The following is a 23,792-nucleotide window of genomic DNA, read 5'->3' on the forward strand; positions in this document are numbered from 1 at the left end:
GGAGAGACATTCTTGCCATGAAAGCCGGCGTGTGCTTACCAGTGCTTGGTGTGAGGCTTGGTCTACAGTGGCTACAGAGCCAGAGGTACTGGGCTCTATGTCATCTAATGCAAGCTCTATGCTTTCCTAGAGAGGACGGACAGACGAAGGGTTAGTGCCTGTGTGACTAAAGATCACAGTTACGGGACCCAGAGAGGGTCAGTCAGTACATTAGTCTGAATAGAAGCTACAGGCCATTAGACCACAGGGGTTTCCCTGGAGAGCCCCAGCCTCCCTCCCGCCGGTCAGCCCACCGCCCCGGGCTGCTCCCCATGGCGCTCAGCTCAGGAAGGGGAGTCCCTGGGGCAGGGGAGTGGGGTCACGGCCCTGGCCAGCGTGCACTATTCAGGGGTGAGCCGGGGGGACCGGGCTGGGCTGTAATCACACCCGGGGGGCACCGCCGTGTCCCCCACCAGGGAAGGCAGAGCAATAACCAGGCAGCGTGCTGTGCGAAGGGAGTCGGCCCCCTGGGCCACGCAGGAGGCAAAGAGCGGGAGCTCCCAAGGCTCGGTCACACTCCTCCAGGGCGAAGGCAGAGCAGCTGCCACTGGGGTGTTTGGAAGGGGCTGGGAGAGGGCCCATGGTCCCCCATGAAGTGAGGATGGGGGGCACTGGGCAAAGCGTCCCGGGGGAGCCATCTCAAACAGACGGGGGAACTCGGCCTCCACGGTCTAGCCAATCCTGGAGTCATCACCAAAGGGTGGTTCCTGGGTCACGGACACCAGCACCCCAAGGAGCTGGGCTGAGACCCAGAGCCAGGGCCAGGAGCAACGACCACCCTGGGCTGGCTTCGCACCAGGCTCTCGCTCCCAGAGCCCTCCCCAGCCTGGGGGTTCAGGGTTAGCTGGGCCGCGCACCCTTCCCACGCGGGCACTGAGAACCCGCCCAGCCGTGAGCAAAGGGGTCTGGGCCCAATTAGCCCCCTGCAGCGGGCCCGACATGGCTGGTGCCCACAGCTCCCCTCCCACCCTGGGGAGTTTGCCAGGAGCCAGCCCTCCATCGCTGCCAGGGGTGACTGCAATGCACAGGGCTGCTAGCAAAGCCACCAGTGCCCAGGGCAGGGCCAATGGCAAATGGCCTGTTCCCGGGGAAACCCCTGCTGCAAAAAGCACCAGATTCAGAGCTACTGATTAGCTGAGTCCTGTCTAGGCGTGACTGCCCGAGTCACCTACAGGGTTAGAAATCAGCTGTAGTCTAGTAGATGCTAGAGCAGAGAGGAGACGGCAACACAACTAGCTAAGGAAACAGCCTCCGCTGCCCCTTCCTCATGCCCTGTACAGCCCAGAGCCACCGTGCCCTGGGCAAGAGCAGCACCCGCAGCTTCTCCGCAGCGGGGGGGCTCGCCAGACCCTCGCTGGGCTCCTGCCGGGGAGCAGGTCTCTGCCACGGGCCGAGACAGGGCTCCCTCAGGCAATACCTCCTTGTATCGCTCCAGCTCCTGAGTGAAGGTGCGCTCGTGGAACAGCGTCTGCAGCCGCTCCTGGGCGTAGTTGTGGCACAGCTCCTCAAAGCTGGCCCCGCGGCTCTGGTTTGCCAGCTCGGGGTTCTGGAAGCCTGGGGTGTCCACAAGCATCATGGAGCACAGGGAATGCTGGCTGGACTTGAGAGCCCTGCGTGGGGGGAGAAAGGGGCTAGGGCACACCACGCAGGGCATGGGATCAGACCAGTGGGCCCCGGCCTGGTCCTGTGCCTTGTCAGGAGCGACGCCTGCAGCTCCAGAGGAAGACAAACGCCCCCGAATGCCCTGGCGACACGTGTGAGGTGAACCACTTCCCCCAGCGATTACACCTGGGCAGGAGGGCCCCTTTCCTGGCACCCGGCTGCCCTAGGGTAGCGCTCTCTGCTGTCCTTAATGCATCAGAGCCCTGCCTGGGCCTTGCTCCCGGCCCCGGAGCACACAGCGGGACGGCTGCAGAGGCCAGGCGAGGAGAGCATGCCAGACCAGGTCCCTTCCCCGAAGCAGAGCCTACACGTGCTGGAGCACGGACAGCTCTCCCTGGCTGCCGTCTCCTGCCACCAGCCGGGGGGATGCTGAGCTCCAGCAGCAGGACACCTTGGTGTTCTGGGCTTGGCCAATGCACACGGGGCCAGGACGGCTCACCCCAGCAGGGGGAGTGAGGCTCCTGCCCTACACACACACACCCCCACTGCACTCTGTGCCAGCCGGGGGCCTGGGGCTTGGCTTGGTCTCGGCGCAGGCACGTACCGGTTCAGCAGCGAGATGAGCAGCGTGAAGAGCTCTGAATACAAGCCCGAGGCCAGGCCTTCCAAGCACTCCAGAGCAGTCAGCCTGGAGCCTGGGGGGAGAAATGATTCCAGAGTGAAGGCGATTGCACTCCCCCCACCCATATGCTGTGCGGCTCAGGGCCCCGCTTCCTGTGCCAGGGCAGGAGCGGCTCGGGGAGCTGATCCAGGGGCTCTGAGGGGGACTGGGAACGGCTGCACGTCAGTGCTACACCAACTCCCTGGCTGACGCCCGCTATAGGCCTCTGCCCTTGCCTGTCAAAAGAGGGTGGTGACTCGCGAGGGTCTGGACCCCTTGCTGACCTCAGCGGGAGATGCTGGGAAGTGGGTGGCAAGCAATGGCTGTTTTGAGGAGGAACCTGGGGTAGGACTGGGGCCCGTCAGAAAAGGGGGTGGGATTCGGGGCCCTCAGCTGTTTTCTGGGCTCAGACCGTCCTGTGTTCTTGTCCACAGCTCGGGCAGCTCCGTGCTGGGCGGGGGGAGAAGGGGAAACCCAGGTTTCAGCATGTCTAGTGAGCAAAGCCAGGTAGCCTGGGCCGCAGCTCCCACATCATCACCCTCCTTGCAACCCGAAAGCAAAATGCTTCCAAAGTGACCCCTGGTAACAGCCGGCACCCCCAGAATGCCAGGGCACGGAGAGGAAGGGCAGCTCAGTGCTTTGGGCGCTAGCCTGGAACTCGGGGGATGGGGCCCGATCCCTGCTCAGCCTGGGGCAGTCACAGCCGCCCTGAGCCTCAGCTTCCCCCGGTACCAGGGGAACAGCCCTGCCCTGCGTCTCCCGGGGCTGGCCCTGAGGGCTGTGACGTGCTCAGACGATGGGGCCCAGGCTCAATCCCATTCAGAGACTCATGACAAGGAGATGATGGGGTCCAGGGGAATCCCGCTGTCCTATGTGTTCATAGGGCAGTGCTATTACCCCCCATGGGAACAGAACCCAGGAAGGCAAAGGGACATGCCCAAGATCGCGCAGGCAGTCTGTGGTGGAGCAGGGAGTTGAATGAATCCAGGTCTCTCAAACTCCGGGGCAGTGTCCTAACCACTGGCCTATGCTCCTCTCCCACTTGGCTAGTTACAGACCCAGGAGGGCGTCAGCTGCAAAGGAAGGCAGACGGTCGGGGGAGAGAAGCCAGGCTCCGGGCACCTGTAGGAAGTGCCATCACCTTGCTCGATGCTATCGGCTGACACCATCCGCGCCCCATGTTCGGCAGCAACCCAGTACCTGAGCCATCTCCCAAGCCGGCTTCCTCGGGCCCCTGGCGGAAGGACGTGGATCGCTGCAGGCTCCCTTTGGGCTGGTGCTTGAAGATAGATGAAGACAGCTCCTCCAGGCTGCAGCCCAGCAGGTAAGCAGCCTTCTGGGCCCACTCGTGCCGAGCAAATTGCTTCCTCCCAGCTAATGGGGAGGGAGAGAGTCTTAGTGCTGGGAATGCAGCCGGTTCCCCGAGGGGCTGTCTAGTGTCGGGGCATCCCAACCCAGGCATGGGGCCGGTGGCAGGTGTCCTCAAAGAACAGCAATGCCGGGGAAAGAGAGTCAGTGCAAGACAAAGCAGCAGCTAGGAGTGGCTGGGGAGCGCGTGAGGGGACACGGCAGTGTCAGGGCTCGGCGCAGCCAACCCTGCTGTCCAGCCTGGCCACTATTCACTCGCGCAGCTCGAAGAGCTCGGTGCGGAGCAGGGCAGACTGGGCCGTAAGGAACATGGAGTCCGTAGTTTGAGGAGAGGGGACTGGCGCTCAATGGCTGAGGCCGACGGCTGAGACATGCCGCCGTGCTGGGATAACAGAAAGGCGCTCTCGTGTTCCCACCCAGCAGTGCCCCGAAGCCAGGGCTCCAGACAGTGCCCGCGTGGGACGGAGGATCCACCTCGGCGGGGGGGCGACGCAGTGCACGTCCCTCCCCAGCACGTCAGGGAGCTGCCCTGGATCCCGGCTGGGCTGGGTCTTAGGACGCCTCTTGCAGAAGCGGGAGGAGCCGACCTCCCGGCAAGGCGCCGGGCAGAGCTCTCGCTGCAGCTCTTCCTCCAACCGCCGCCCCCGGCCGCCCCGGGGGACAGGAAACGTGGGGACGCCCGAACCCGAACGCCCCCGGCCGCCCCGGGGGGAGGGGAAACGCGGGGACGCCCCAAACCCGAACGCCCCCGGCCGCCCCGGGGGAGGGGAAACGCAGGGATGCCCGAACCCGAATGCCCCCGGCCGCTCCGGGGGGAGGGGAAACGCGGGGACGCCCAAACCCGAACGCCCCCAGCCGCCCCGGGGGAGGGGAAACGCGGGGACGCCCGAACCCGAACGCCCCCGGCCGCCCCGGGGGAAGGGAAACGCGGGGATGCCCGAACCCGAACGCCCCCAGCCGCCCCGGGGGAGGGGAAACGCGGGGACGCCCGAACCCGAACGCCCCCGGCTGCCCTGGTGGGAGGGGAAACGCGGGGATGGCCGAACCCAAACGCCCCCGGCTGCCCTGGGGGAGGGGAAACGCGGGGACGCCTGGCACCAGGCAAGGAGCCGGGGACACACAGGGAGAGTGAGTTAATGGGTAACACGTGGAACACAGCGGTGGGGAAGCAGAGAGAAAGGAGGCTTTACCTTCGTCGGTGTCTGCATTGCCAAGGGACGGCATGCACCATGCAAACAAAAACAGGGGGTTAGAATGCGCCGGTGACAGCTGCTGCCAGCGAACACCTGCACTGGGTGGACGGGCCACCCCTGGGGGCAAGTGTGGCAAGCCAACGCACACTGGCACAGACACACACAGACAGACACGGACATGCCACCCCCTGCCGGGGCCCCTCCTTGAAGCCAGGCAGCCACAGGAGGCACACACCAGCCCCCAACCCAGGGCCCGGCCCCCATCTTTCCACTCACCCCTCTGCCCCCCATGCCAATCCGCTGGCTGCTCTCGCCAGCCCCATGTGAGGTGGCACTGGGGCCCCATACAGACCCGTCAGGCCGGAGTCAGCGAAGGCCACCGCGCTGGGAGCCTCTCATCAACAGGGCAGCCAGTGGGCCACAGACAGACGTGCCCTGCGGGCCCCACGGCCCAGAAAGCCCTGAGCTTCTCTGGGGCCATCCTGGGACCTTTCCACCTGGCCCCGCTCAACATGGATCAAAGACAACCCCTCCCTCAAGCAACTGCCCATGGAGCTGCTGGAACGCGGAGGGCAGAACATCTAACCCCGGCTCCAGGGCAGCCGCACAGAGCGGGGCAAGGTTGGGCCTGGATTGAGGGCTGGCCTGTGTACTGAGGGGCTGTGATCCAACCTCATGGGCTGCCCCGGCTGCCAGCCAAGGGGCCAGCTGGCAGAGGGGCAGGGGCAGTCATGCTACGGGGCCCTTCTCCCCCTCTCCAGCAGGGCCTTGGTCTGCTTTGTGAGACACCGCATGGATAAAAATCACCTTCACGCCCCGAGTATGGTACCTGGCAGAGCAGGATCTGCAGCACACAGCGACTGAGGCTGCTCCCCCGCAGACCCTGACTCCACTCCAGCCCCCTAGCTACAGAAACCACCTCTTAATTAACACCAATGCCGGGGGGCTGGTCTTGCCCCAGGTCCCCTCCAGCTTGGGGAGGTTATGAAATCACCTTCCCCTGCCCCCCGCAAAACAGCCCCTGTGGTGCAATGGTGTGAGGGGCCTTCCCCGGCGGCGCTCTCTGGGCTGTAAAATCCAAGCCCGGCTAGTCACAGCAGGAACCTCTGGGACCCGTCTCAAAAGGGAAAACCCAGGGCGCCAGCGGGGAGCAGACGCCAGCGTGACCCACCGCCCTCTGACACTGCTGGGGGGGCGGGGCGAGAGCGCGGGCAGACAGACTTCCCCAGAACGCCGCCTCGGAGAGATGAGCTGCCCCCCCCCCCGCTATCTGACATGGCTGAAGGCCCGGGGGAACCCCAGCTCAGAGAGAGCGCTGTGAGCTCCCAAATCACGCCAGGGCAAACCCAGCAGCTCTGTGTCTCGTCACACGGAGCGCTCAGGGCCCTGCACTTGCCCCAAGTCCACCTGGGGCTCTGCCTTGGCCGTAGCCTCTCTAGGCACTCTCCCAGCTCTAGAACTGGGCCTTCCAGCCAGTGCCGAGACACAGACCTGGCTCCGAGAACCTGCCGCATGCCCTGCCGGGGCAGACACAATACACTGGGCCTAGGACCACACACACGCTGCTCCGGCAGCCTGGAGGAGCTCTTCAGAGCACAACGCAGTGGGATTGGGATCGGTGTTTCCCCCCTAGCTCAGTGTGCAGCCCCTACCCCCATGCCACCAGCACAGGGCACGGAGCAGACCCCACAGCCCCAGGAGAGACCAGAGGCAATTGCCAACTCCTCCTGCAAAGGGCCCTGCGAGAGGAGGCCAATTATTAGTCCAGAAACGGGAGGACAAGGCAGGCCGTCCTCATGCACACGTCAGCCGCCAGCCCAGGGAAGCAGCCAAGACCTTCTCCAGGGAGGGGATGTGGCTTCCGTCCCTGCACAGTGTGGCCACTAAGGCTTTCCCCGAGCCAAGGGCTGGAAACCCAAATATCTTCCCAATACTGCTGCCTCAACTCAGGACAGGCCTCAGACCTGCTCTGCTTAGCCTCAGCCCCACCCCACGGGTCTCTCCTGCAGCAACCCAGCGCCACCAGCAGCATGCCCATGCTCCCTCCCGTTTTGTGGGGGAGGGAGGAAGCTGGGGAACACTAGGGCTGGAGCCAGGGCCGTGCAGCGTCCCCTCCGCCCCCAGTGTGTGGACAGCCTTGCACAAGGCCCTGAGGTCAATGGTGAGCTGGTGATTTCCCTTGTGAATGACAGTGGATGAAAGCTGGGTGGATCGAGCACTGGGGATGATCCTGGCCCCAAAGCATGCCCCACCGGGTGCAGCCAGGAGTCACCAGGGCGCAGAGCACACAGGGCTGCCGAGGGGGAAAGAAGGAAGTTCTACACAGGGTTCACTAACCCCCAGGAGTAGTTCGGAGAGAACCTCCCCTGGGCACTGCCCTGCCCTGTGGGGATAGGCCTTTCAGTCACCTCTCGGGAAACAACCGTGCATGGAAAGGCAGTTCAGACTGGCAAACCACGGCTTATTAAAGCACCCAGTGAAGTTCTGAACAGTTTGTTACCTTTGGTGGCTCCTGCGGCCCCCAGATGATAAATGGCCCCCAGGACAAGCCAGAACGCCTTCTGCTCATCGCTGGAGATGCCCAGCACTTTCATGGCAGCCTGGAGCTTGCTGAACTGCTGGGCTGCCTTCTGCTTTTCTTCCGGCTGGAGAACAAGGGAACACGGTGCCGCTGCCTCAGTCAAAGGGGTGGCTTTTCTCACCGCTGGCTAACAGCCACCCGCTCTGGGCCAGAGCTCCAGCCCCCGCCCTGCTCCCCTCGCCCCAAGGCCAGGTCTGCATGGATCCCGGGGAGAGTACCTGGGCTAGGGCAAAGCAGGCGTCCTCGCAGAGGTTACGCTGCCCCCGTGAAGGACAGAGCGGGGCGTCCGGCACGTGCAGGGAAGGCTTTAGTTAAGCTTTTAATTAAAAATCTACATCAAAGGCTAATCCTGGGGCTCAGGTAGAGAGCAGAAGAGTAAACAGATGGCGCCCAGGCGACGGAGAGTCCGTCTCTCTGGGAAAGGCGGAGGCTCCCCGGGAGCTGGCAGGCAGCAGCAGCCCCCAATGGACCGCCAAGGCCCCCCGGTCTCTGCAGCTGTTCCAGCAGCCCCATGGTGACTGTGTCGGCCTTGGACTTTCATCCGAGGGCCCCCCTCCTCAGCCAGGCCCCCAGGGCCCAGCCCATGCTGGATCAGGCCTGGGGAGGTGGGCCCTGCCCATGCAGGACCGCGCCCTCGTAACACCAGCCCCGCCCGGCTCTGCCCTGAGTCACCTTGGACAGTGGCACAATCCCAAACACGTTGGTCTCTGCAAAGTGGCTGAAGTGAAGCTCGGTTCTGCGGGGAGAAAACACAGCGTTACAGGGCCGGCCTGCGCTGACAGGCCCCACGCCAGGGCCAGGTTCCCCCGAGGTCTGATTCAGCTCAACACACCAAGCCCTGTTCTCTGGAATAAGATTCCCTGCCGCAGGGCACGGAGGCAGCTTCCGGGACCCTGCTCTCTCTCTCGGACCCCTGCAGGCTACGCAGACTCATGTCGCCGCGTGCCTGATGGGGCAGCCAGCCCACACCATGCCAGCTGCACTGCCGGCCCCTCTCTGGCCCCTGCCATCTCCATGACCTCCCAGAGACGCCCATGGGCTTGCAGCCCCGAACCCAGCGGGCCGAGGCTGGCTCTCAGTGGTGGGCGAAGCGAGTCTTGGCAGGGGAATGGCTGGAGCAGAGCTTAGAGACCCGCCAGCGTTCAGACCGTCACCACAGCAACGGACCCCATTGCCAGGGGAGGGCGAGAGGCAGTGATGGGGGCAGGTGGCGCAGGGCTCACCTGAGGGCGTTGTCCGTGCCAGCCAGCAGGTAGTAGAAGACATTGAAGGTGGCCTCGTTGGCCGGCCGCTTGGTGACCCTCAGCTTCTCCAGCAGCATCGTCTGGGGACCAGAATGGAGACATTTGGGGCGGGGCTGTGGCATACTGCCAGCTGCCCACCAGCCAGGCAGCGCCAGTGCACAGGCCCGGCTCTGTTCACCGGGGCTGGGCCTACTGCAACGGCAGCCCAAAGCACCTGGCGCTGCTGGCCCCTTCCCTTCCCCTCCCCCCTTACCCCCAGCCCTGCATTTTCTGACTCGTGGGCGGGCAGCACTCTGGGGCAGGGACCATCTCTGGGCTGCCTGTGTCTGCCCGTGCCTGGCACAACGGGGCCCAAGGCCCTTCAGTGTTAGCCCAACAGACGCAATCAATTACACCCAGCCTGTCTCTAGCAGGGGCCTTCCAGCTGCCTCAGTGGGAGGTCAAATCCCAGTCACTCGCTGGGTGCCGAGCTTTCCCTGGGGGCTGCCCGCCAGTGTCACGGAGTCCCCGGGCCATGCTCTGGAACTGCTCCCCACAAAGCCAGTCAGGACTTTGGGGAGCCTCCTCTCCCTCGGAGCAGACTGTCTTCAGGGCAAGAAGCTCACACGGCTTCACCTCCCGGGTCTGACCTTGGCGCATTCAGCATATGCCCCTCCGTGCGCTTCCCACAGCGAGTCCGCCCAGGCGGGGTCCTGGGGAAGCCAGAGGGTCCTGCACCCCCACTTTGCAGTGAGACGGGACTCTCAGCCAGCCAGTAAAACAGTGGTTTATTAGATGACAGGAACACGGTCTAAAACAGAGCTTGTAGGTACAGTGAATGGGATCCCTCAGCCGGGTCCATTCTGGGGTCCCGCGAGCCAGACACCCTGTCTGCCCTCACTCCTAGTCCCCAGACAGCTCCAAACTGACTCACCCTCCAGCCCCTCCTCCTCTGGGCTTTGTCCCTTTCCCGGGCCAGGAGGTCACCTGATCTCTTTGTTCACCTTTAGCTATTCCCTTGCAGAGGGGAAGGGCCTGGCCATTTGTTGCCAGGATACAAAGTGTCGGCCATTTATGCACACTGGAGACTTAAGACATGCATAGGGGAAACTGAGGAACCCACACAGTATTCAGAGGAAACATTAAGAACAGTCCCACTTCGTCACAGCCAGCGACTGCCTCTGCCCCATGCCCTGGTGACGCTGCCACGCCCCTGCCCCGTCTAACCCCAGGCTAGGGGTCGCTCTCATTGGGCGGCAGCTGATTATGTCAATACAAACACTGGTAAAGCGACAGACTCTGAAGCCTCCTCAGCCTCCCTGAACCTATCTCCCCACAGCTGATTAGCAGCTCTCGTTACACGGGCGTACAGAGGGACTTGGCTGTACGTTAACAGCTGCGCTCTCCTTACCATGCTGGTGCCAGCTTTTATGAGTGGCGGAAGGGAGAGAGACGCCTTGTTACGGGAGACTAATTCCGCGAGGAAAGGAAATCAAGGCCGTTTGCGACGGGCCTCGCCTCGCCACCTAGCTGTGCTGTGCTCCAGATGTGAAGGAAGATGAGCACCAGCAAAGGAGGCCAATCATCACGGAGTGGATTTACCAGCAGTGCAGCTGCTGAGCGTGGCTGTGAACACGCAGCTCCGCTTTCAAGAGAGAGCCCAGGCAGGCAGCCTGCCAGCGCCAGTCTAGCCCCACACGGAGACCAGCAGGGGGCAGCTTTAGCTCCGATCTGGAAGGAGGGGAGTTCAATCTCCAGGCCCCAGTGGGTCCCTGGCTTCCTGCTGAGACTCCCAAAGGCAGCTCCCCATTTGGGCCAGCCACAATGGGGCTGGTGGGACAGACCACAGGTCCTGTTAGGAGTCATGTGCCAGGGACAGCCCCAAGCTCTGAGCTAGGTACCAGGTCCCTGTTCTGTGGTCACTGCCCAGCGCCATCCAGGCCCCCCCAGCTGTACGCTCAGCACACCCCATGCGTGTTCTTCCCCCCAGCCCCCTCTCACCTGTATGGAGGCTGAGGCCACCTGGCCAGCCTGATCGAAGTCCAGCGAGATGATCTGGGAGAAGCGAGTGGCGTTGCCATTCATACTGGTGCTGCTGTTGCCAAAAGCCTCTAGGATGGTGTAGAGCGCCTGCCACTTCTCCACTGTGGGGACACAAGCAAGCCAGCGTGTGCATGGCCAGCCCCGTGGCCCAGAGGGCTGTGTTAGTTACAGAGCAAGCGCCTGTGTGTGCCCACAGTGCAGGGCCAGAATGGGCAGCAGCAGGGCAACCTCGCCACTCAGGGACCCCAGCGCCACCCTAGAGGGAGCAGGTCCCCTTGGTCCGAGCTGTGCTCCCCTGCTCACGCCCGTGGCCAGGGACCCAGAAAGCAATCCCCCAAGCAACATGGGGCTGGCAGGAGCCAGCAGTGCTGCAAGGGAGCCCTCAGCGTCCCCTCTAGCTGCCCCAGGAGCAGTGCTGACGGGTCCCAGAGAGCTGCTAATAACCCGCCCAGGCCAGGTATTGGCGAGAGCAGTGAAGGGCCCATCCAGGCTGCAGAAGCGTCGAGTGGAGCAGATCTCGGCAGGTCAGCGCTCTCCTATCGCCACGGCCCGGCCAGCATGGCTGGGCACTCACCTGAGAAGATCTTCCCCGTGCTGCCAGCTACGGTGGCCAGGTACTGGATCAGGTGCTGGCAGCAGGTAGTCTTGCCACTGCCGCTGCTCCCCAGCAGGACGATTGACTGATCCTGGCGGCTCATCAGCATGTTGCGGTAGGCGGCCTGGGCCACGGCGTAGATGTGTGGAGACATGTCTTCCCTGCGGCACCCTTTGAACATGTGCATCACCTGGGGAGAGTGCAGGAGGCTGGGTGACCTAGCGCGGTGCTGGCCGGGCCAAGCCACTCCCCCTCCAGCCATCCTGGGCGGGGCCCTCAGCCCCACGCGAATCGCTCCTTCCCCCGCTCCAGGGCTCCCACGGGCAGGAGCAGGAGCAGCGGACCTTACCCAACGTGCTGAGAGACGGATGGGACAGCATGCCCACCTGCTGGCACCGTCCAGCCACAAGTCCAGCAGGACCTCTCCTCAACACGGGCAATGCAGCCAGGAGAGGACACAGCCAATAACTGCACTTGGGGCTGTCCCTGCCCCCCACACCCGCAGGAGAGTCTGCCCTCGCCCCCGTACCAGGAGCACAGACCCCCAGTGAGAGCCCAGGGGCTGTCCGCCGTGCCCGCGAAGCAGGGCAGCACTACCATCGCCGTTACAGACCAGCAAGCGGGGAAGGCTGGCGTTGCCCAGGGCACTGTCGCAGAGCTGGGACCACAGCACTTCCTGGCTCCCAGCCCTGCGCTCTGTCCCCCGGGCACTCTTCTAGCCTGCTGCCGGTGGAGTGGGACCCCCGTGGATTGAGTGCAGAAGCTGTGACAAGGGTTAATGCAGCCAGGCCCTGAGCTGCAGCATTACCTTCTCGGAGTACATGGAGGGGGAGCTGAGCGGGTTGACGACCAGCACGGTGGGCCCCGCGTAGGTGTGGATCAGGTTACCCCCGTAGCGCTGGCGCACCGTGTGCAGCACGCTGGATTCATTGAGATAGACGAGGTTGGCCAGGTCCTCCACCCGGTCACAGGACGGCGGGTTCGCCTGGGGACACAGAGGGGACAGGCAGCATCAGGCAGGGAATCCCAGCCCCTACCCCACACAGCCCCTGCCACCGCAGGCACAGATCCAATTCTCGCCCACCCCGCGGCCCCTGCTCCTGCCCTGCCCACCCAGCCAGTCAGGGCCCAGGGCTCCCACCTTCTCCACGTCATCCTCGTCCACTTCCAGCACGGCCCCATCGTGGTCCAGTTTCACCTTCACCTTCCCTTCGGGCAGGAGGTTCGCTTCATCCGCTCGCAGCTGGCTCGCTGCCAAGGGAACACGCCATGGCATGGGCAGGCTCTCCCGGCACCATAGCCCCTCGTGTCCCCCCCTCCATCTCTTCCCGTGCCCGGGGACACGCTGACACCTAGTGGTGGAGCTCTGGTACTGAGGCCAGGCTGCTCCTGCACACCAGGCCCCACTTCTTCCAGACAGCAGGACGGGGCACTCCCCTGGCCGCGTCTCCCCACGCCGGCTGGAACCCGCTGGGCAGCACAGGACACGTAGGTGGCCAGGGACCTGGCTGGTTACCACTTGCCTCCCTGAGCCCTGGCATGGGCGTAGAGGCTCAGGAGAAGGCACCCCGCTCTCACACTGCAAGGGCACACTACTGATGTCTTCTGGAGCTCTGCTCTTCTGCCTGTCACCTGGCAGGTCAGAGCCAGGCTAGAGCTCTGCCCTGCGCCGTTAGCAGGCGAGCAATACTCTGGAGAGCAGCAAGGGGGGCTGTGAGCAGAGCCGTGGTCTAGCCCCACTGCACGGCACTGCCCCAAGGAAGCCAGGGCCAGGGCTCCCCATGGAAGGTGAAGGACAACACTCACCCAAGGAGAAGCCATCCTTGTGGACCAGCCACACCTTGTCCGTCTCATACCAGGCCTCCTCGGCAGCGATCTGCTCCTCCGTCTTCGCCTGCCAGAGCGAGGAGAAAGGGGAAGAGGTCACGGCTCAGGCTGGGGGGACTGGACCGGCCCAGGCCATCAGAGACTCCAGCACCGCCTCTCACCCTGCTGCCCTCCCCTCTCCCCACCCAGGCGCCCCCTGATCACCAGGACAGAACCCAGCCCTGTGCCGGGGCTCCCACCCAGGGAAGAACTCAGACCCAGAGAGCTCGGCAGTGACCCAGGGGTGGGAAAGCTGGACCCTGCTGTTCCACGTGACAGAGCCTGGCTCTAGCCATCGAAGGGAGCATGGCAGCACTCCTGCGCCACTAACAGCCAGCGTGGTCTGCGCAACACAAGCTCTCAGAGCAGCCACCCAGCTCCAGCCAGCCTCACATCGGGTCTTGGACCAACACAAGCAAGCTGAGTGTGCGACCCCCTCGCACCCCAGAAAGGAAGAGCAGGGCAGGGCAGCGGGGAACACAGTGCATCCTGCAGAGCAGAATGAACACAGGCCACGTGCACACAGGGAGAGTGCAGAGAAGGGACAGCCCTAAACCTCCAAGCCAAGTGAACAATGTATGCAGCCCCTGCCCCCCCGCACAGGGCATGGAGCGCACCACATGGCAACTCTGCAAACGGAGACACCTGGAGTCTCACAAAGCAACACCCCCACAGCCGTGCAAACAGGGCCCCACATAGACAGCTCTGCAAACCAGGCCCAGCTCTCTGGGGCTCGCGGGACAGGAGAACTGCTGAGGGTGGGCCACAGGGGAGAACCAGGGGTCAGGCTATTTGGCAAAGCTGCCCAACAGCGGGCTCTGCTGGGTGGAGGAGTCGTCCCGAGGGCAGGCCCTGAACCTTGGAGTCACTGGACAGGGCCATGTTCCTTCAGGGAGCAACCCCAGGCTGGCCTGTGGAGAGTAGATTGGACGGGCCCAGGGGGCTTTTCCAGCTGTCCTGGCTAAGACCTTGTCCCACCAACGACCTCATGCAAACATGTAGGGCAAAGGCCTCATGCAAACAGAAAGAGGGGGAGCAACACACCAGCACACAAACAAGGCAGTCCCCCCCCCACTCCCCAGCACCAAGCAAATTCACAGACACTCCCAAAAACGTTAGTGTGGTCAAGCAGCCAAACCTGAGGCAGGGATGCAGCAGAGGCTGGGCCCAACTTGGCTGCTGGGGCATCGTCCGCCTGTCCCTATTGAGGCCGACGGGGAAGCAAGGTGTAAAGGGTTAATGTCCTCTCCCCCCAGGGGAAGGCGCAGAGAGCAGGGAAGCCACTATGAGAAGCGAATGGAGGTGAATGGGACAAAACCTGCCGACCATGCAACGAGGGGCCAGTGGCACAGCGTCTCTCCCGACCCTCCGGCACAGTCAGCACTGCCCCGAGCACCCCCTGCCACGCTGCAGGAGAGTGTCCGGTGCCCATGCTGCACTCAGGGTGGCAGTGTCCTGCAGCCCCCACCCACAGCTCCCCTGCTCCTGGGCTGCTCCAAGGGTCACAATGAACAACAGTGCCCTGCGTTTCCCAGCGCGCCCCCCAAGTGCTTTGCAGAGCTGGGCCTCTGAAGAGAGGCCACTGACCTGCCCACGGTCACCCAAGGAGTAAGTGGCAGACCTGGAGTGCGTCTCCCAGGCCTGGGCCTTGACCTCAATGCTCTGCCCCACCACACGGGAGGCCTGGGGGCAAGCCCCCCTCCCTGCCTTGCCGTGCCCCCCAGCTATCCAATCCACAAGCAGCTGGGAAAAGGAGGAGCCAGTGGGAAGGAGGGTCCCGCCTAGGCTAACAGGCAGGCTGCCCGGACGTCGGGGAGGAAGTGCTAAAACGGGCATGTTCTCCAGCACGTGGGGGAACCCTCGCCCCCTGCTCAGAAGGGTGAACGGGACCCCCCAGCATTGCAGATTCTGCTCCCCAAACGCAGCTGCGTGCGTGTCTGGGAGCAAACGTCACGGAGAGTCCAGCTTGGCGGCTGAACGGGCAAGAGGACAACGCTCCAAGACACGCCCAGCCCAGCGCCCAGAGCGCTGCGGATCCCGCCCTCCCTGGGTGACTGCACAGCCAATAACAGACCAGAGCCCACTGGGGCTGGGCGATCGGTCGCACTCGCACGTCCCCCCAGAGCCCAGGAGGGGATGCAGGTTTCACTGCTGACCAGCAGGTGGAGACAGAGACTGCACCTGAGGCAAGAGGCTCCCGATTACCCATTTACCTGCCGGGCCGGGGAATGGAACCTGCCTCCCTCGCCCTGTCTACAGCCGCCCACTGGGCTCATCAGACCAGCCCCGGCTCGGGAACCTCGTCCACACTCAGGTGTTTGCAGCCTTGGGGACCCAAGTCCCCGCTGGAGGTCTGGGGGAGTTTACTGCCTATACCACTCTGCTGCTCAGCCAGGCCCTTCACCTTTGGGCGTTTGTCGGTACAAGGAGCAGGCCAAGTGGTGGCACCCGTACAGTCGAGAGGCAGCCTACTCAGTACACAGGGCCTACAGCTGGGAGTCAGGACTCCTGGGTTCTCTTGTCAGCTCTGCCACTGACTCCTGGGGACGGACAGCCGGCAAGGGTGCGGCGTCCTTCGTCCCACTCACTGTTAGCAGGTGAGGACCTGGGAATGCAGCCTTCTGCGGAGACAGTTAACAGCTGCTCCTGCTCCTCTTGCCTGAGACTGTCCAACAGCCTCCCCCTGCCCAGACTGATCTGCATGTCTGTCCTCTGCTGCCAGCCCAGCGCCAGGACTAAGCAAGCTCACGGGCACCATCCCGGTGCAGAGCTCACACCTCCTGCTTTCCGGGTGGGAATAACTCCCACCCCAAGGCAACTCCTGCACAGAGGTGAACAAGTCACGCTGCAGCCAGGAAGCCCCGGTGCACGAAGGCAGCCATTGGCCTGAGGGAGACCCACACTAGCTCTAGAAGCTTGGGGAGGCCAACAGTCAGCGGCACTGGCCAATGCAGCCTCCCGCTGCCGGGAGCCGGGCGGCCTGTTCCCCGCCCCGCCGTACGCGGCCTCCCGCTGCCGGCAGCCGGGCAGCCTGTTCCCCGCCCCACACACGCTTGCCTGGCTAGTAGGAGGAAAGTCTCAAGGCCAGAGGAAATACGGCTCATTAGTAACACACGAGCCCCCGCCCGCAGGCGGGCGGACTTGGGACTACTACAGAATGGCTCCGGAGCAGGTCTAGCTAGCAGAATGGCAGGACTGAGCAGGGCAGAGAACCGGACAGGGCAGGCCGGAGAGGAGAGAGGTGAAGAAAGCCTTACACTCCAGCATGAGGCGCGTGCACAGACACCAGCCCAGAGGCAGACAGACGACGGTGGGAGGTCACCGGTGGAAGCAGAGAGCTCCTGTGGGCAGGGGTACAGTACCTGACTCTGTGCTGACGGGGAGGCCACAGGCTCCAGCTAATGGCAGCAAGGCAAGAAGGGGAAAAAGGAGAAGAAAGAAGCTGAGATAAGCAGAGAATCGAAGGAAACACTCCGGCCAGCGACCCCAAACAGAGCAGGCGTGCGACTGCCCGGGCCAAAACCCCACGTTAACATCCAACCACGCGCTGCTCCAACCAACCACTTCCCCACAGCTCAGGGGACACCACCACCCTTCTCAGGCCAGTGGGGCATCACTCTACCAGCAAGGCCAGCTCCCAGAGCCAGCCAACTTCTGCCGGCACCTCGCACGGGCTCCGGCGTACGCGAAGGAACTGCACAGCTATGTCTCAACGGAGCCTGGCCTCCAAGCCAGTGCAGGAGTCGCAGCAGCTGGCTCTGCTCCCTGATGACGAAACCCCTCGGTGGAACTGCTAATCGCCTGGTACAGCCATGAGTGAGCCAACAAGGATGTGATGCTGGGCTGGGTCCACAGTGAATGGGTCTGACCCCAGGGACTGCAGCCTGCATCACAGAGCAACCCTGCCCCGGCCCTTTCAAACCCCATCCCGCAAGGTACAATCTGCTGAGCCTTCCCCTACTGCAGGCCAGGTTGGGTTTCCAAGAGCCAGTGCTGCAGAGTGGACCCAACAAAGCTAGCCCACCTCTGACTCCAGCCAGCCACCAGCCTCACTGCTGGGTGGCCCAAAGCTCTCTCCTGGAGGAGGAGGAGGGTGGAGGAAGCAGGTCACCCACTGGTAATCAATGGCCCTGCTCCTAATGGCACCACTCCTGGTGCTGACCATGGCCCGCCCCAGGGAGCTCACAGAAAGCTGGCAGCACTGGCCTTTCCACAGACGGCTGCTCACCAGGGTCAGTACCAACCCTCTACAGGCTGCAGACCTGGCCGACTCCGGGCTGCACCCGCAGGCTGCACTGCTCACTTGCCAGCAGCCCAAATGCCACCCTGGTGTAAACCCAAGTGAGTAACTGTGGCTGCTGTCACCCTCCTCAGCGAGTGCAGCCGGGCTCGAGGCGCCAGGAGCCATTCGCTCACCCACCAGTAGAGGGCCCAGTAGGCCATTGGGGGCAGCAGGCGTGGGCTGCCCCTTGGCACAGGAGGGGTGACACGCTTCCTTCTCCAGGCTGCAGAGCGCCAGCAGCCTCACCCCAGTGTTACCCTTCCACACGTGGCGCAAGTCCGCCTGGCCACGGCCTCTCCCCGACGCTCCGCTAACTCCCACCCCCGGGAGTCAGAGGAGAGGGTCCAGACAAGGGACGAGTGACCCGGGGCCCGTGTCGGGACATCCCCTGCTGTGCTCTGGGTCACTTGCCCCACCCCCCAGGTGCAGCAGTTGGTCCGTGGCAGGCAGCTGAGGAGAGGAAGCGCAGGAAGCAAACGGGGACCTCTCCTGCGTGGGCAGTGCCAGGATGAAAGGGAACGGCAGGCCCCTGAGCCGCACACACCCTCCTATGGGCAGTAATACTGGCAAGGGATAGAAGAGGGGCGTCCTCAGAGAGCAGAGCGCCGCTCCTACCCTGCCCGCTGGCCAAGCAGCCCTTAGCCCCTGGGCTGTGCGCCCTGGACTTGTTAGTGTAGGTAGCCGGTGCTGATACGTATTTCACACAGCAAGGAAAATGGTTTTTGTGGAAGAGAATCCTGTGACCTCTGCAGCCAGATGTGGGGGACAAGGGGGGATTTGATCAAACCAGGGAGCTCCAGCACACGACAGCGGAGGCTTCTCGCCAGACGAGGGACAGCAGCAGCACCCGCAGCCTCAGGGCTTAGAAGCTCCTGGTGGCTCCCAAATGGCGAGGAGAGGTCTGAGGTGCCTCCCGGCAGCTCCCAGGCACACGGAAAAGCAAAGGGAGCGCACCAGCCCACTCCCGGAGGCACTCCGAGTCAGAGCTGCCACACACACGGGGCACAAGCAGCGGGGAAGCCATAGCACGCTGGCTGGGAGAGCTGAGCAGGTGCATGTACACAGGTACGTAGGAATAACTCCTTGAATTACAGCAGCCATGAAGATCCTCTCCAGCCTTCTGTGAGCTTCCTCCACGGGGGTCAGCTGGGAACCGGGGCCGGCTGCAGCCTAAAGGTCAAACCAGCATTAGCGTCACCCTTCGTGCCACTCCCAGCCCTGAGCAAAGGAGGCAGCTGGGGAACTGGCTGCTGGCAAACTGCTGGGGTGCTTTGCCAAAGGCAGGCGGAAGCTGGCCTCCTTGGGCCCTCAGAGCTGCTGACAAATGCAGAGGGAGTGTGCGTTTGCCCCCTGAACAGCATGGGAGTTCGCATGCCCTGCATGCTGCAGAGAGAGGGCTGGGGCAAGGCTCCCTCAGGGAGGTCTCAGCCCCTTCTCCCGCTGGGAAGAGCCGAGGCAGAGCCTGCAGCCAGCACTCCCCAGGGGGACGAAGGCACACAGCATTCACAGCTCCCAGGCAAAGGCCTCACCGTCTGTCCGGGCTGGCGCACTGGCCCATCTGCCCACGCAGGGCACCGAGGGGGCAGCACTTGTAACACACTCCACCAACACTACGAACTAGCTGGGGGTTAACACTGCTGAGCTCACATGCTCACCACGCGGCCCGGGGGGCCAGCGGGGGAGGGCTCCATGGTCCTGAGTCCCTGCGTGGGGATCCAACCTGCTGGCTGAGCAGAGGGGACGCTGGCCTGGCCCCCCACTAGAAGAGGCGGGGGCTTGCTGCAGTGCTTGGCAGCCGCTAAGGGCAAGGAGGAAGGGAGGGGGCCGATCCAGTGCTCCCAAGCTAGAGAGCCGAGGGGTTCGCCCAGCACGAGGGGCCCGTGGGGGAAGGGTACGGCCAGTCACACCCGGAGAACCAGTGAGTGGCATCCAGAAGCTCAGGCCCAGCAGAGGAGGGGGCTCGGGGAGGGGGTTCTTTAACGCCACCCGCTCCACTGGTTGCTGTAGCAAGACAGACTTGAACTGCGGTGGTTTGCGGCTCCCAGGCCAACGCACATGGCGGCAGGGCTACATTTAACGCTGCATAGCAAAGGCTTCTTCAGGTTCCCGCAGAGTCTGCGTGTGCTCGAGGGCGGCGATACCAGAGCCAAGGGACTGCGCTCGCAAGCAGCGACCCTTTCAGAGAGCCTGACCAGGCAGGCCGGGGCCCGGCAAACTTCCCTCAGGGGGAGAGGCTGGAGCCAGGCCCAAGAGCTGCCATGCAGGCAGAGCTGCCAGCCAAAGATCTTGGCTCTCTGGCCACATTTCTGGAAACACACCCGACACCAAAGCAACTGTCCCAGGAACACGCTAGTTACCAGGGGGGGGAAGCTCGGATCGTACCCCCCACACTAGAGTGCGCCCCGGGCAAACCAGCAGCACCCACCTAGTAGCAGAGCACTCACAGGAGCAGGCCACTGCTCAGCCATTCACAAGGAGGGCCTTGCCGCCCCCGAGTCCAGCACAAGCCCAGGCACGGCCACCGCCAGGTGTGTTCTACCCGGCCAGGCTGGCACGCTCTGCACAACTCCTGAACTAAGAGCTTAGCCAGCTACCATCTCAGTGACACTGCCTAATGGTGGTCACGGGCCTTTCACAGCCCCCGACAGCACCGGCCTCCCCTGTCCCCAGCTCCCCCACCAAGCAGCTCACCATGCACACCTGCTGGGAGGATCCCTCTGCGGCTCCTGGGGGAGGTAGTTGCTTCTCTGCTGGCTGGGGTTCCTCCATGGAGCGAGCCGGGTCAGACAGAGACAGGGACGCTGAGTGACTTGGGTTTGTCCTTCGGAATCCCGGTAAGGAGACCAGGCGAGGTTCCCCCCCACGTGCTGGGCTGGGCCAACGCCCAGCCTCACATACGCTGCACAGCACACGTCAGGCTGCAGCCTAACCAACATTTCACACCACACCGGGCTAGCACCAAAGGGGCCGGGAAGGGGCGTGTGGTTAGGATGCTGTGCTGGCATGCAGGAGACACAGGTCAGGTTACTGGGGCAGAGGGCTCGTGGTGGCACGAACAACGGGGCCAAGCGCTCAACGCCTTGGGCAGGCAGGAACACCTGGCTCTGCAGCGCCCCCTCCTGTCACTCCGGGAGTGGCAACGATGGCTCAGAGAGGGACCTGGGGAACCGACTCCCAGGTCTTGAGAAATGAACAGCATCTGCGAGAGGTTCCCAGGAAGCCCTGTGGGTGGCAGGGGTGTGCTGCTCTGAGCGAAGGGGAAGTACTAACTGTCCCTGGTTTGGAGCAGCTGGGGCAGGGCACCAGCGTCCTGCACAAGGACCTGGCTCCCCCAGGAGATCCCAGAGGTTCTGCCTGTTGGAGGAAGGGGGCAAAGCCTGCTCTGCGAGTCCCCCCAGTGCAGCGCCCTGGTGGAATGAGCTCTGTCCCTAAAACACAACCCTGAAACAAATTCTTCGGAGACTCGCTACCAAACAGAGCTGGGAGGGGAAAGGTCACAGCTGACTGCTGCTGGACCCCACCCCTCTCCTTATGACATACCCGGAGCTCAACAAGGGGAACGAACAGCCAAAGGGGCTCCCATTACTGAGCAGCCGCAGGGCTCCTCCTCCAGCCCTGGCTCGCAGGCGAACAGGAGCAAGCCCACGTGTTGGGACAGGTCCGATAACAGGCCCCGTGCCCCAGGGCCGGCTCTAGGATTTTTGCCGCCCCAAGCTAAAACAATTTTGGCCGCCCCCCCCGCCCCCCGTTTTTTAATTACCCCACCCCCGGCCCCGCCTCAACTCCGCCCCTTCCCCAAATCCCCAGCCCTGCCTCCTCCCCCCAGGCTCTCAAACCTAGGAGGGAGGGGGAGATCCCGAGCGGCCCCGGCGCGCGAAACAGCTGATTCGCGCGCCGCTGCTCCCCCTCCCTCCCAGGTTTGAGAGCCTGGGAGGGAGGGCGAGTAGCGGCGCGCGAATCAGCTGTTTCGCGCGCCAGCAGCAGCGGAGGTGAGCTAGGGCGGCTGGGGCACATTTTTAGGGGCGGCATTCTGGCGCCGGCCATGCCGCCCCTAAAAGTGTGCCGCCCCAAGCACCAGCTTGTTTTGCTGGTGCCTAGAGCCGGCCCTGCCGTGCACTGACCTGGGAGGAGCAGCACCAGCACGGGGCTAGGAACACGTAGTAAGTTACGGTGAGCAGCTCACACCATGCACCTGTCACCAAACGGATCGAACTGGCACGTCCTCGCACTCCTGCGAGGAAAAGCCATGCACCGCACGTGTGCATGGACACGCACCCAGACCCTGGATGTGTGCTGGCAGTGATCACCACGCTCAGCCCCGCGGCACTCACAAGCAGTGTTAGGAGTGACAGGCCCAGACCACACGCCGGTGCCATGCATCACCGGTCTAGACTGCACACACTGGTGCGTACCTTGGCTTGCCCCAGGGCAGCTGCTTTCTGAGGTGCCACTTGTGTTGGCTCCACTTTGGCTCCTGAGGGTTGCACCATCTGCTCTTGCTTTGCTTTGGGGTCTGGGATGGCTACTGGCCCTTCCTCCTGCGCAGGAGACGGGGAGCCAGGCTTCTCGGGTTCCTTCCCCACTGGGGGTGTTTTCAGCTTGGGAGGTTTCTCCTCCTCCTGCTTCTCCGCTGGCCTGAGGCGAGGCCTGTGCTGTTTGGTTTTGCCTCGGGACATCAGGCTTCTCAGACCCACCGAGATCTCATCCTTGGGGCCAGTCTCCTTGGGCTCCGGCTTCGGGGAGGACGCAGGCAATGGAGGTGGAGACACCACCCTCGGTGGCACTTTCTCTTCCTTCTTGGCTGGCGAAGCTGGCTCAGGAAATTTCACGTCCCTCCCCAGCTCCTTGGTGCTGCCAGAGTCCTCGCCAGGCAGGACTTTGCGCACCACCTTCCGCACCACCCTCACCACTCTCTTCCTGGACAGGCCCTGGCTCTCCTCTCCCAGCGGCTCGGGCTGGGCCAGCGAGCCAGCCCTGGATCCTTCCAGGCCGTTCATGGTCTGGGCAGGTGCGAGGGAGGGCGGCTGGTTATCACCGTTGAGCAGCGGCTCTGGGCTCTTCACTCTCTCCGGACACACTGGAGGCTCTGGGCTTCGGGATGCGGGTGGCTCGTCTTTCCCTGCATTTGGATTTTCTGACTACAGTTACAAATACATGACCACATTACAGGAGGACATCCCCTTACCACAACACACACACATGCACACCGAGACCTCGCTTCAGCAGCTAGCCCAGCCCCAGCCTCCCCTGCAAACCCCTCTAGTGCATCCACATCGCAGGTGACACAGAGAGAGGAGAAGAGTGTTCTGGGCTCCATCCTGCACCCACTGCCATCAGCAGCAGTTCTGCCATCGGCTGCAATGGGTGTAGGACTGGGCCTTGGAGCTACAGACGCTTTGTTTAGTGTTCACGGTTTTCCCAGGCCAGGACAAGCTTGTTCTGAGACCTCGCCATGTGGCATGGCTTACAAAGAGCACCGGTAACAAAGCTGCACCCCTCCCGGAGTCCAGCCCAGCCACTGCTCTGCAGGGCGCTCCCCAAGGACGGGTTTGGAAAAGGAGCCGCAGTGGATGGCTCCTTCTTCATGCGCTGCTGCTTTGAGCTCTAGCACCAGGGCTAACGGAAACACTCCCCAAAAGTTTCACCACATCTCCAGGTGCAGGCAGGAGAAGATGATGTCAATGTGCGACCCTACCTGCTGGGGCGTCTAACACCAAAATGCTGGGGGACACCTCCCCGCAACAGGGGAGAGGGGCACCCGCAGCACAGGGGATGGAGGACAGTTGGTCCCCACCTCCTGCAAGGGCCAGTCTGGTGGGGGGCGGGGGAGAAACCTCTCCCTGCACTATAACTGGAAGAGACAACCTGCAGACGACAACTCCCACCTGAGCCTAGACCAGCAGAGCTCCCCCCGCTCTGGGCTCAGTGGCTCAAAGCACGTACAGATGGTTGGGGCTCCTGTCTCCACCATGACGCACACACAAGTCCTGCACGGGTTGGGGGACTCCTCTCAGAGGTTTATGTTGCTGCCAGACTCCAGCGGGACCAGCCCAAGACGTGGGCATTTGAGCCGAACATAATTAATTCAAGGCCTCTGCTGAGACTTTCCATGGTGAAGGAGGCAGCAGGGGTGGGTTCCACCCTGCCCCAACTGTCTGCAGAGAGGCAGGTGGATAAGAAACCTGGGAGCTGCCAATTCCTTGGCAAGAAGGATAAACAAAGGGCTTTGAACTAACTCTTGGAGCCAAGTCCTGTGGAGTCAGCTCTGCATCATGTCATTAGTGATGGCTGCAGCAGGAAAACCAAATTACTGAGAAACACCCTGTCATGAAGTCCCCG

The 23,792-nt window shown here is 63.2% G+C and overlaps 1 protein-coding gene across 1 annotated transcript in view; it reads right to left on the reverse strand.

The window, feature by feature from the left end:
- MYO18A (myosin XVIIIA) overlaps nt 1-23,792 on the reverse strand; it is a 107,674-nt gene that overhangs the window by 44,342 nt on the left and 39,540 nt on the right. The window contains exons 2-14 of the mRNA XM_065418129.1: nt 16,534-16,569; nt 13,112-13,199; nt 12,447-12,556; nt 12,114-12,290; nt 11,285-11,495; nt 10,669-10,811; nt 8,668-8,768; nt 8,117-8,180; nt 7,364-7,508; nt 3,503-3,676; nt 2,246-2,336; nt 1,457-1,649; nt 40-126 (exon numbers count right to left, since the gene is read on the reverse strand). Of these exons, the coding sequence (XP_065274201.1) occupies nt 40-126; nt 1,457-1,649; nt 2,246-2,336; nt 3,503-3,676; nt 7,364-7,508; nt 8,117-8,180; nt 8,668-8,768; nt 10,669-10,811; nt 11,285-11,495; nt 12,114-12,290; nt 12,447-12,556; nt 13,112-13,199; nt 16,534-16,569 (1,620 nt within the window). The remainder of the gene's footprint in view (nt 1-39; nt 127-1,456; nt 1,650-2,245; nt 2,337-3,502; nt 3,677-7,363; nt 7,509-8,116; nt 8,181-8,667; nt 8,769-10,668; nt 10,812-11,284; nt 11,496-12,113; nt 12,291-12,446; nt 12,557-13,111; nt 13,200-16,533; nt 16,570-23,792) is intronic.

This window comes from Emys orbicularis, chromosome 17, assembly GCF_028017835.1.
Source record: "Emys orbicularis isolate rEmyOrb1 chromosome 17, rEmyOrb1.hap1, whole genome shotgun sequence".
NCBI classification, from domain to species: domain Eukaryota; kingdom Metazoa; phylum Chordata; order Testudines; family Emydidae; genus Emys; species Emys orbicularis.